At 37.7% G+C, this 12,391-nt stretch overlaps 2 protein-coding genes across 2 annotated transcripts; one reads left to right on the top strand and one right to left on the bottom strand.

Annotated features, from left to right (window-relative positions):
- Positions 1-3,767: 3,767 nt before the first annotated feature.
- Positions 3,768-10,203, top strand: GCK72_003682 (uncharacterized protein; the record flags this gene model as incomplete). Its single annotated transcript, XM_003094336.2, has 7 exons — positions 3,768-3,833; positions 6,569-6,746; positions 8,042-8,145; positions 8,555-8,708; positions 8,758-9,049; positions 9,104-9,524; positions 10,045-10,203. The coding sequence occupies 7 exons, from the start codon at positions 3,768-3,770 to the stop codon at positions 10,201-10,203; spliced, it is 1,374 nt and encodes a 457-aa protein (XP_003094384.1).
- Positions 10,204-11,100: 897 nt separating this feature from the next.
- On the bottom strand, positions 11,101-12,391 carry GCK72_003681 (uncharacterized protein; the record flags this gene model as incomplete). The annotated part of the gene is made up of 5 exons (XM_003094339.2): positions 11,101-11,397; positions 11,563-11,691; positions 11,745-11,915; positions 11,969-12,230; positions 12,276-12,391. The coding sequence occupies 5 exons, from the start codon at positions 12,389-12,391 to the stop codon at positions 11,101-11,103; spliced, it is 975 nt and encodes a 324-aa protein (XP_003094387.2).

The following is a 12,391-nucleotide window of genomic DNA, read 5'->3' as shown; positions in this document are numbered from 1 at the left end:
TTCCCTTTTCCAAATCATGTGGTGATGGTGTTATAGAAAATAGAGAGAGAGAGAGAAACGAAATCTAGTTTTGCATTTCATTTCTATCATCATCATCCTCATTATCTTCCTCTACCGATTCTCTCTTTCGATCTGCGTCTCTCATCTCTCATCACACATTTAATATGAAATCCGTAGGAGATGGATCAAAAGTTTTTATGACAACGATCCCCCCACCGCATTTTTATTGTGTTCGATATCTACAATATGTGTGTGTACGCTGGCATTTTATTATCTATTAGTTAGGTTTTCATAGAAAAATGAGTTTTATTATAATGGTATGATGCAGGTTACATGCTTTCCTAAGAAGTTGTCAGAAAACGTGTCGAAAACAGTCGCACTGTAGTTAAGATCTATTTTATTACCAGTGTTTTGAGTCCCGCATGGAAATTTCAAGGCGAACTAAGAAAGCTACAAAAGCTTTGAAAACCTAAATAAAACCCCAACTCAAATTTCCTACGGTACTGTACAACCTATAAGCAACGGTGTCCGTTCAAAGCAATATATCTCGGTTTCCAATAAAGATATCAAAATATTGTCAATTGACAAAGTAGATTTCAATATTTATAGAACATTTCTCTAGTTGAAAAAAATACGTATCTTTAAAGCCAGTCGAGATATTATGCTTTAAACTTTACTAGTGGGTGGTTTTACGGTTTTACGGTTTTACGGTGGGTTTCGGGAAGCTGGTTTTACGGTGGGTTACGGTAAGCTCGTCAAGACCATACTAAAGATTACTAGATTATCTAACTTTGTCATTTGGGTCTTACCTACCGTAACCCTAAGGTATTCAAAACTGTTCTAACAAGCTGTATGCATTTGAGATTTCCCAAGCTCTACTCTCATTTCAGCCTAACCTTCCGTACCTTCCAACTCCAAGCTCATAATAACTCATACTCAATTCAACAGGAATCCAAATCAAAGTCCATATATATCCGCCTCTATTAATATCGGGGGCTACTCAATTAGTGACTGTATCCGCCCAAAAGTACTACTTCTCTCCACCGCAACCCGAGCAATTATGAATCCCGTCCTTCTCCTTCTTCCCCATTTTATCCTCCACTTTTCACACAACAATATGGGGGTCAAACCCTCCACTTCTACCACTACCTCCTCTTCAACCCTAACTAACACATAATTGAGTCCCTCCCCCCTTGCTGTACCTATTCAGGTTTTGAGAGGGGTGGCGGTTGTTCATTCAACTGTGCGTGTGTCGTGTCTGTTTGTATGAAGAGAAGGACTAATGGAAAACCAAAGAGTGGCGGTTTCGGAGGTTATTTTTGTATTGTTTAGACGAGAAACATCATATAGGTCTAGTTATGACATGAACTTTGTTTTTGAGCGGTTTAGATTGACCTATTTAGGCTCGGGTGGGCGGGGCAATGTAGGATGTCTAGTTGAATCATTTGATGTGTTGGAATTGCTGGAATTTTAGCTTTATAGAGTGGGGAACTTAAGAATGGTACTGTAGTCTACCCTTCTAAATCCTAAACATTAAAATTTTCGGCGCAGCCAGGCCCGGTCAGCCTTTCTTGATGCATTACTAGCTTTGATTGAATTCTGAAGTATTGCCAAAAATTCAAATAATTTCTGAATTTCAAACCCGCGACCTGTGACATGTTTGTTAAGAACATTGATGTAGGTCTACTAGACCTCTCGGACCACCCGACTGTCTAAACGTGTCTTAGCAATCTCCGTTGATTTTCTTTCTTACTAACACCTATCCAAACATGTGCCTTCATCCCTTTTTTCCCCAATTTTCCTCATTGCTAACCAGGTCACTCATGTTTGATCAACCATTGTTTCCACACCTGTCCCAAGCGATCCTCTCTCCATGCATCATGCATCATAACTAGTTGTGGAGTTATAATGTTGGCTGTTTAAAAAATTTTGGTTTTGTTTATTTAACTACAAAAGTTGCAACTTCGCTTTTTTTGGTAAAATAGAAAACATTTACTTTTATGGTTTCGTATGTTGTGAAACTATCTTAGTTCCTTACGTCAGTGGTCCAAACTTTGACCTCGTTTTTTCTTGAATACCAGGCCTCGAGGGCGAAAACTGAATATATATTTAGAATCAGCGTTTTCTCAACTTTCCAATGATATAGTTCACGTTCCATTACTCCACGGTCACCTGGAGGCCTTCCCTATTAAGATTCGAGACACCACATTATTGGAATTGCTCAATGAAGCTGTCAGGGGAAGGAAGGTTATAACATTTTACAAAACCGGAAAATTAGAAGCTTGTGTGACATTGTTAAACATGTTCCAACTTAACCCCTTTTGAAAAATCACAAACCTCAAGAAATTCCAAATTCCAACAACTTTCCCATAACTCATTCTATTTTCTCTCCCTTATCCCCCTTCCGTTTCTTTCCCCATTTTTCTTATTATTCTTTTTTCCACTTGTTCAAGTAGTATCATGTGTATATGTGCATTATGTACACACATAATGTGCCACATTCACCTGCCGCCCCTTTTCTTTCAATATATCCACGACACGTTTACTTTTACTCTCATTCTTTGTCAATGTTTTCTGAAGTTTTTATTGTTTTCGAAAGTTTCTGGAGTTTTTGGAATTGTTATTTTAAAAAGTATATTATCGGTTCACGGACTCGTACCAGGGGGTGTTAAAAGCGTATATAATTTATTGGGAATTCGGAGGATTGGTATTGTAGTTGAAAAAATATCAAATATCGTATTTTTGAGCTTGGCAGGTCTGAAAAGAACTACAAACTATGGTTTCCGCTACGAGACCGTTTTGGTCAAATCCGCGTCTTTAACACCACCGGCAAATGTTTGTGAACCTATAATAATCAAGTCTGGGAGATTTGACTAGATATTCACTGATGTTTTCAGATATCAGTTTTATTATTTTCATTATAGTATTTATGTATATTTGTTATAAAATTCCCAAGTCGTCAGCTTTCCAACGATATATCTGAAAGCTTCGTGTACTCTATTTCTCCGTGTGCCAACCCTAAATCTCGGTTTCAAGCTTAAAACCAAAGTTCTATATTTCAAAGACAATAACACCGCAATTTTAAAACTGTACAAATTCCGAAAATTCTTTTTGTTTGGCTCTTATCGAAATGGTTACAGTCTTTTTAAAAATTCCTTCATTTCCTACCTGACTGCATTTCATACCAACAAGTTTCTTAAATAGTCCTCTTGATACAGTACACTCTAAGTCCATCTCATTCCCTCAAGTACCTTCCCCCACTGCCCTTTTCTAATTCTCATGCGGTTTCGCACCAATTCTAATTAAGAAAGTATTGTTGGTATTGGATTGGGTCCTCCTGTTATTGTTATTACTTGGATATTATGGCGGCTAGTATAGCCTATACACTGTAGATATGCCACTATGCATTTTCTTTTCTTTTTCTTTTTTTTCGATTTCTCTTTAACCTCTTTAAAATTCAAATATAATGATTTACAGAACACCACTCTCTCTCTCCTCCTAAGGAGACGCAGAGCCGCCGGGACGAAATAGGCCACGCCTATTTTGTGCATATTTCTACATATATCCGCCCCCTTGGTCTTCCCTCCCTCTTTTTTCTGCTCCTCTCCAAACAACGGAGCTCTTTCGCTTGTGTCCCATACTTCTTTTGAAAAGAGCTCTCCTTTTGTTTCCTGACAGACCAAGTGGAAGAAGTGGTTTGTGTCAACTTCAGACGAGACGTGTGTGTTGAAGAGGAGGACGTCGACGTCTTCAAGAATTTCTGAATAATGACGATGGAAGCGTTGCTAACACCAAAGCATGATAATATGCCGACGGGTCCCGTACAGACACAGGTGAGTATAGTATTTTAATGGAAATTGGGAAACATTTGCAAATTGTAAGAAGCTTGAAATATGTTGATCCTAGAATAGTAATAAACCAGTGAGCCTTACCGCTTTAGCAACAAGCATGTCAGAAATTGTATAGGCTAAGACAAAAGTGTGCAAAAACACTGAACCATATGAACTTTGGTGGATCATAGCTCGGCTCACAGAAATCTGTAGCCGGTTTTGAATGCAGAAATAAAATCCACGTAACCAAATGTACCTGATTCCCAATTTATACGTCATTTGAAAGCCGCGTTTCCAAAAACTTACCTTGTGAGATATTGTATAGGCTAAGCCTGAAGTAGCCTATAAAGTTCGAAAGCTAATATCGTGGTTATTCTTACTATATAGTCAAATTTTGTTAACCACCAAATGGATTTGAGTTACAAACTTTTGGAATAACACAATAACACTACGTCGGTTGAGGCTTATAAGGTTTATAAACTTATCAATGAGCAATGTTAAAGACGACCTCCAATCATGTAAAACAACTCTTGAAACCCTAGTTCAGGTCTAAATAACATATTTTAGGTTTTTCCAGTCATGATTTTTGATTTTGACACCATCCAGCTTCTTAGAACTCATTGAAATCCAGGTTTCCTGGAAATTTGAAAAAAATCACAATTTTTAAAGTAAAACCCTTGTTTGCCCCAGTTTCCTGTCAATCTCATGTCCTCTATATTTTTCATCATAATAAGGTCCCCCCATTCGCCTTCTTCCTCTTCCAAGATTCAAAACAAATATTTTGTTATTTTTTGGTCCTCTCATATCCTCACTCTTTCCTCCCTCAAGGCGTAATGAATGGAGATTTTTGAAAGAAAAAAGAGTAGTTTTGTGGAAAGGAAGAGCGGGGAAGCCTTCTCTTTTCAAGATTTTGAAAAATTGGCATTTGGGAATTGGAAGGATGAGGATGGGAGGAGAGAGGAAGACGAACTGGATGACACGTCAAATGCAGTAGTTCCATTTAGACAGAGAGAGATGTTTGAGAGTTTGAGGAGAAGTCTGATGGATTGGTGGTTTGGGACAGTATAGTGGATGGATCTTGGGAAAAATTGGAAATTTTTGGTGTAGAGTTTGCAAAACTACAGTGTTTTAAAATGTAAGATATTAATCTGCCCCACCTGCTTCAATTTAGGCGTGATTTATTCCAGTTCAGCATAAAATTACGTAAGATTTAAAAAAATCAAACATTTTGTATAGATTTAGTGATGAGAGCCAAAGAATTTGAGATCCCTTACTCCTTTTGGGCAGAAACAGGACGGGATTTATACATTTTGAAAAATTACCTAAGTCTCGATAGGAAAAACAGGAATCAAATAATTTTCATTAACCCAGCACAGTTCTTCCAACTGCACTCCACCGAAATCCCCATTCTCAGTTTCGCGCACAATTTTCTTCGGTTTCGGTAGAGCGCGATTGTAAGACGCGTGTCGTGCTGATATTTTGACTGTTAAAATCTTAGGTCAACGATTTTAACTGGAATATCAAAAAATTATACAAAAAATTGGTTGCTCTGGATTTTCTATATTTCGAACATTTCTGATGCCTATCCCCGTGGAAAAATTCCATTTTTCTTCGTCACCCACCCATTCCAACATTTTTCCTCCTCTTCCTTCATTTCCATTCTTTTCCCCTTTTTTTGCATTCTTTTTCTTCTTCCAACCCCATGTCCAACACCCCCTTGGGTATTGTTCCCCCTCTATACTAAGAGGTGGGAAGAACATGCTCAGTATATGTGCTCCCATCGGAAATTTGAGACGTGGCCAAATAATGGAAAAGGAAAAAGGAAAAAGAAGAAGGAGTAGGAGGGAAAATGGGAAGGAGAATGATGAGGATCTCCGGTTACTAACCACGGCGCAGCGAGAAATGAAATTGAATTGGAAATGGTAGTGGTGGTGGTAGTCACCAACATCAAAAGTATCGGAAAACATTGAGGGGTCATGATTCTGAAAAGAAACAACTTTGGGCGTTTTCAGTTGAACATATCTATCTATGAGAGTGTGTCATGGTAATACTGATTGTCCCACCAAGAAAGTTTGGAATGAATCATAAAGATCGAAAGTAGAGCTCCGTTTTTGTAGTTGACAACTTTTTTGTACGGACACTCCCTAGAGAGTTATAGCTATTTTAAAACGATAGCTCAAAAATCGCACAATTTTGCACTGAAAAACGGCCAAAGTTGTTAAAATTATGGTAACTACTGTAGTAAACCGTAATCTTTAAAAATTTTACAACTGAATATTTTTCTAGACACATTTCTCGAGTTTACACACAAGTATGATAGAAACTGAAATATTTGGGTCCTACCAGTTAGCTGATGTACCTACAGTAATTTCTATATAGATTTTTTCTACAAAACTTTCATTAAGCCTCCTAAATTTTGCCGAACAAAAGTTTATATAAAAAAGTCAATCGGAGGGGAAAAGGATGGCCAGAAAACATAATAATTTATTTATTCTCTAGACAAACTACACAATTTCCGTCCGACCGAATACATATATACGATTCTCATTGTTTTCTTTTCCATTTGCAGCATGGAAAAGATTTTTGATTAAACATATATAACTTGATGAGGGATGGTTGGTTTTGAAAAGTTTTGATACGAAGATCACATGATGGGCTACTGTATAGTATTTAGTGTCAAAAATAATTAAACATTTCTGAAATCTTATAAATACAAACTAATTCATCTATTTTTCCAGACAACCTACACAAGCACCCAACGATACTGTACGGCACCAAATGTGGATATTGGAGAGTCCAAGACCAATCTGATAATAAACTACCTGCCGCAAGGAATGACTCAAGAAGAGGTTCGATCCCTGTTCACCTCAATCGGAGAAATCGAATCGTGTAAATTGGTGCGGGATAAGGTTACAGGTTAGTTTACCATTTTGACAGGGTTTTTTCCGTTTCCTGATTCCAATTTCCTTTGAAAAAGAATTTCACAAAATTTTAGTTGCTCTAACCGTTTCTTTGTCGCTCGCCAGTTATCTGAAAAGCATGATTGATCCATACCATCCGATAGGGGCGCTGCTTAGCTTTAATTATTGATTGATAGATATTTTATTTTCTGGATCGATTTCTATTTTATTTATATATTTTAATTTCCTGTGTAAATCTGTAAATGTGTGTGTGACTGCCTCTGCCTCTTTCTCTCTCCCGAACAACCTACATACCCCCCTGATTTTTTGGTTACTATACTTTTTTCCGTGACGTTTTTCAATCAATTTCTGTTCGAGTTTACAGTTTTTTATTTTTTACTTTTCTATATTTCTCTCACACACACATATACACCATCTACACATACACCCTTCTCACTTTGTCAGACTTGTCGGAGAATTCAAATAGTTTGAAGAATCTGAGAATTTTTAGACTTGATATAATTTAATTTTTGTTCAACGCGACGTCGGCTAGGTCTCAACACAAAAGTAGTTTCGGGTTACTGTAGTTTTTGAGGGGGACTCACGGCGGTGCAAAATTTTAGGAATTATTAAACTTAATTGAAAGCTCTAGATGATTTGAAAATGATGGCACTCGTAGTTTTCTGTCTGTAAGAAGCCAATAGTTATTTTCCCGCCAAATTGCATTTACATGCTAAAACGGTGCTGCTTGACTTAAGAACTGCACGAATTAGAACTGTGCCGTTTAAGAACTCGTTTAGCAATGGAGCGCGCTTGCACCAACAACTGAAATTTATTTATTTTATTTATTTATTTTGATTCGAGATGAAGGGCAAGGAGCCACTGATACAGCCGAAGTGAATTCGAACTGAAATTTGAAATTTCAATAGGTTTTCAGTTGTTTTTTCGACGTTTGAATTGGAATTTTGAGTTCTTAAACGACACAATTCTTATGCAATACAGTTATTCTTCGCGAAGTTCTTCTGCAAAACCAGTTTTTAAACAGAACAGTTCTTATTCGTGCAGTTCTTAAGCCAAGTAGCACCGTTAGAACAGTTTAAAATAATTTTAAAAGCTAAATTTAAGATAACTAAAGCTTTTGGTATCAGATTTTCGATGCGCGATTTCTGTAGTTTCACGGTGAGAACCAACTTCAAAACTGAGCTCAATTTTTCGAAAACCATTAAAATTTTAAAGAAAACTTTCCTTTGTTATTCGATATTTCACACTTTCTCTCTCTCTCTTCTGGCATTTGGTGTTTTTTCATTTCAGGACAGTCCCTTGGTTACGGTTTTGTTAATTACGTACAAGAAGCGGATGCCCTTCGTGCCGTCAGCTCGTTCAATGGTCTTCGGTTGCAGAATAAGACGATCAAGGTGTCTACTTCTTCTTTTTTATTTTATTTGAAAGTCAAAGAAAATATTCTGAGTTTTTTTGCTACTTTTCCTCCTACTTTCACTTCTTTTTTATTTCTTCAACTTTTTAATTTCGAGTTTTGAAATGATGAAAAGGAATTTTTTCATTTTCGGGTGATAGTTTATTAGTAGCATTTTTTCAATTACCCCCCTGTTGTGCAACTTTTTTATTTTTGCAAAAACTCTGTTCTTTTTATCGGAAACTTTTTCTGACTGATTCAAGCTTTTTATTTAAGTGTGTGTCCTCAATAATGTCCTTGTCTACTAATTTTTTTTTCAAAAGAAATTCATTTAGCTTTTTCTCACTTAAGGTAATCAAAATTTATCTCAAATTCTTTATTTTTCAGTTTTTAAATAAAATTTGTTTCAGGTGTCTTACGCCAGACCGTCAAATGATCAGATCAAAGGATCCAACTTATATGTCTCTGGAATTCCAAAGTCTATGACGTTACATGAATTGGAGTCAATATTCCGACCGTTTGGACAAATTATTACTTCTAGGATTTTATCAGATAATGTTACTGGTAAGTTAGGCACTTTTTTTTGAATTTTTCTGAAAACTTATTCTTTCAGGCCTATCAAAAGGAGTTGGTTTCGTGCGATTCGATAAGAAAGATGAAGCGGATAACGCAATTAAGACCCTCAACGGAAGTATACCAACTGGATGCTCAGAACAGATTACAGTGAAATTCGCCAATAATCCAGCTAGCAACAACCCGAAAGGAATTCTGAGTGAACTTGAAGCCGTGCAGCAAGCCGCCACAACTTTGGTCCCATTGAGTACAATATTAGGGGCACCAACGTTGAGAGCAGCTGCTGGAGGAATCGGACCAATGCATCACACACCGATGACCTCCAAATATAGGTAAGGAATTCAGTCAGAGGAGTTTTATATTTTATGGAAAATTGATTATTTCAGGTACTCACCAATGGGCGCCATAACTGCAGTATCCCAACCAACCGCTACACTCAATGCAGACTACCTGACAACATCTGCTCTTCTGCAAATGTCTCAACTCAACGCGCTCGCCGGACTAACATCATTTGGACCTGCAACCGGTGTTCCAGATTTTACCGCCTCATTAATAGCACATCAACAACAGCAGCAAGCGGTGGCCGCGCAGCAACAAGTACAACAAGCTGGAAGTCCACCAGCGCAAAACGGAGCAGGACTTGCTGCACATGCTCAGTTGTCTGCGTTATCTGCATCAGTGGCCGCAACTTTACCACCATCGGATACTGCTGGTTACTGTCTTTTCGTGTATAATTTGGCGGCGGATACGGATGACACTCTGTTATGGCAGTTGTTTTCACAGTTTGGAGCAATTTTGAATGTGAAGGTGAGTATTTATTTATTTATTGAATACGATCGCAAGTATCGTGGAAGAAAGAAAAATTACCAGAATAATATATAAAACAGAGAGAAAAAGAGTTAAGCAGGATTTCAAATATAAGAAAAAAGAGTACAATCAAAATGAGATAAATGAAATTGAGAGAGAGCTGATGTGGCTAAGCGTGAGGCTAGTCTAGCTTTTCCAGTTGAATTTGTTCTTACTGCGTGTTTTAATGAATCTACCTAGTTATTGTGAAGAAGTCCTCAATATAAACTTTGCTTACTTGCATATCATTCTGTAATCTGTTGTTTGTCTGCGATGCTCTAGAGAGGCAAGATCATGTTTGGCATAACTTTGATCGGTAATCCGGCACTGACGGTGTAAGATACTTTCCAGTCTGTCGCGAATTAGTGAAAAAGTAGTTTATACATAGTTGGTGTTATGGCAAGAAGCGTACAGTAGAAAACGGACAATCAACAGAGTTTAAATGTCTTGAAAACCAATTTTCATCAATATCTGATAACAGATCCTCCGCGACTTGACCCAAAAATGCAAAGGCTACGCGTTCGTCTCGATGAGTACCTACACAGAAGCCTACAACGCAATGGTCTCCCTAAACGGAACGAATCTTGCTGGAAAGACGCTCCAAGTCGTATTCAAGTCCTCCACCCCATACCGTGCCTAATCTTGTTTTACTAAACCATTCCTCGTTTTTCCCCCAACCAAAGAAATTGTGATCCATTTGATTCCAGTCACTTCTGTTTCCCAAAACAAATTACTAGTCACAAACACCTGTTTATCCTTTTAAATCTTACCTGATCAACACACTGTGAGCAAAACCTGAAATTTCCGGTATAGAAATGAAATAAGCCACGCCCCCACCCCTATTCGTTTTTTCGTTCCGAGCTTACCCAGTTTTCCACCACCCCGAAAAGCTTTAATTCTGTCTTAACAATTTTTTTTCAAAAGTTTGTACTCCAAAAAAAACTATGCCAAAATCCTTCACTTTTCAGTATTTTCCCCAAATTTTTACAGTTTTGAAATTCTTTAATGGGTTACTTTTTCTTCTAGGATTTCTCCAATTCCTAAATGAAATGTTTGTCTCTAATTTCTATAATCACTTTAAAAAAACAAAATTCTTTGGTGAGCTGCTAACTTCCGACTTCTTGATAAGAAATGTTCAATTCCATACACCTACTTACCAAGCGTCTTCCGTTTGCGCTTGAAAATTATATTTTCAATTTCAGTTGGAATCAGACGATAAAACCGAAGACAAACTGATTTGTAAATCTAGCGAACAATTTTCGAAATATTATTTATGCTCAATTAATGTTAGAAAAAAGTTCGAAGGAAGCATCAAAAGCGGTTTCAATACAATTTAGTATGTTCGGGAAATTAGGTTTATGTGAAATGAAGCTAATGAAGCTGGAAGAAAAAGAGCAGATCAAAAATGAGAGAGAAAAAAGCGAGAAAAAGAAAATATAGGGTTACAGGTTACGAAAATTCATGGACATTGCGACGGATTTTTAATAAGGATGATTAAAGATAGAATTGTTATACAAAAGCATTGAGATGAGACAATTTATCCGAAAATTCTTTGGAACATGGCGGCGACCGCGTCTCTAATATCCTTTGGGTGAATGGCCATGGAGACTCGTAGGTTCTCCGAGTTGTCCATTGCTTGCGAAAACAGCATAACGTGTTTGTCGGTGTGCAAATCCAAGCAGTTCAGCTTTCGGAATGCCTTTCCATCACGAGAGAGAAGCACCTTCTTGTAGTTACGACCCCAAGTCTTGAATTGGGTTTTGTAGTCTTGGTAGACTTCTGGAGTGCACTCAAAGGTGAACATCCCCTCTTGGCGTTTGATTGACTTCCAGTGCTGAAAAGTTTATTTTTAAAAAAATGTCTTAAGGATCTTACATAAAAGTCAATTAATACACTGTCAAAGTTGGTCATTTTCCACTGAAAACCGCCAAAGTTGATAACGTTTTGAGCGGTATTGTACATTAAAGTCCGTTACTATTAAAAGCTGTGTCTTGCTCACCTCATAAATCTCCCGAATCTGCTTGGCAGCCGGGACATGGTCCTTATTGAGGAAATAGAAGTTGTTTGACGCAAAAATGACTTCATTCGGCTGCTCACCATACAGAGTGATTCCCTTGCTTTCAGCGATCTGAATTGTTTTGATGTTTGAAATTCCTTCAATTTTGAATCTCAAAAACTCACGATTGGAACTTCAAAAATTTCCGGTGTGACCGGGGAGAGAATCGTACAAAACTGAAGATTTCCGGTGAGTAGTTTCAACTTCTCCCAGTGCTCTGGCTCAAGTTGTCCTTTGATTGACATGGAGAATGTCACTTCGAATCCGTACATTAAGTTCTCGAGAAGTTTGGGGTCCTGGAAAGTAACCATGTTGGAAATAAAGAATTTTCATTTGGTTTTTGGCTCACCAAAATAACAAGGCTCTCCGCAGTGGTTCCAACGCGACCGAGGTACAAACGGATGATATTTCGACGGATATCTTCCATACTATCCAAGAATCTTATTATTTGATCTTTGGAAGTGACTAAGATCTGGTCCCCGTCATACTCGATGACCAAAGTTTCTCCATTCATACGAATCTTATTCTCAGTGAATTCGAGTTGTTCAATGGTGAACGGAATTTTCTGATTGAACATCTCTACCAATGAGTGGGTATCATCCATGACAACTCTGAAATTAATTAAAGATCACTTGTAAATTATCTCATAAAATTACCGATCACCAAAAGCCATTCTCGCGATCGCAGCAGCTTGATATTTCGGCTTCAACTCGTTTACTTGATCTTGATGGGTGAGTGGAGCACCGGTGGTAGCTGCAGGCGGCGGCGGCAT

This window comes from Caenorhabditis remanei, chromosome II (assembly GCF_010183535.1).
Source record: "Caenorhabditis remanei strain PX506 chromosome II, whole genome shotgun sequence".
Taxonomy (NCBI): domain Eukaryota; kingdom Metazoa; phylum Nematoda; class Chromadorea; order Rhabditida; family Rhabditidae; genus Caenorhabditis; species Caenorhabditis remanei.
Note: the sequence above shows the minus strand (reverse complement) of the source record. Positions and strands in the feature narration are given on the sequence as shown.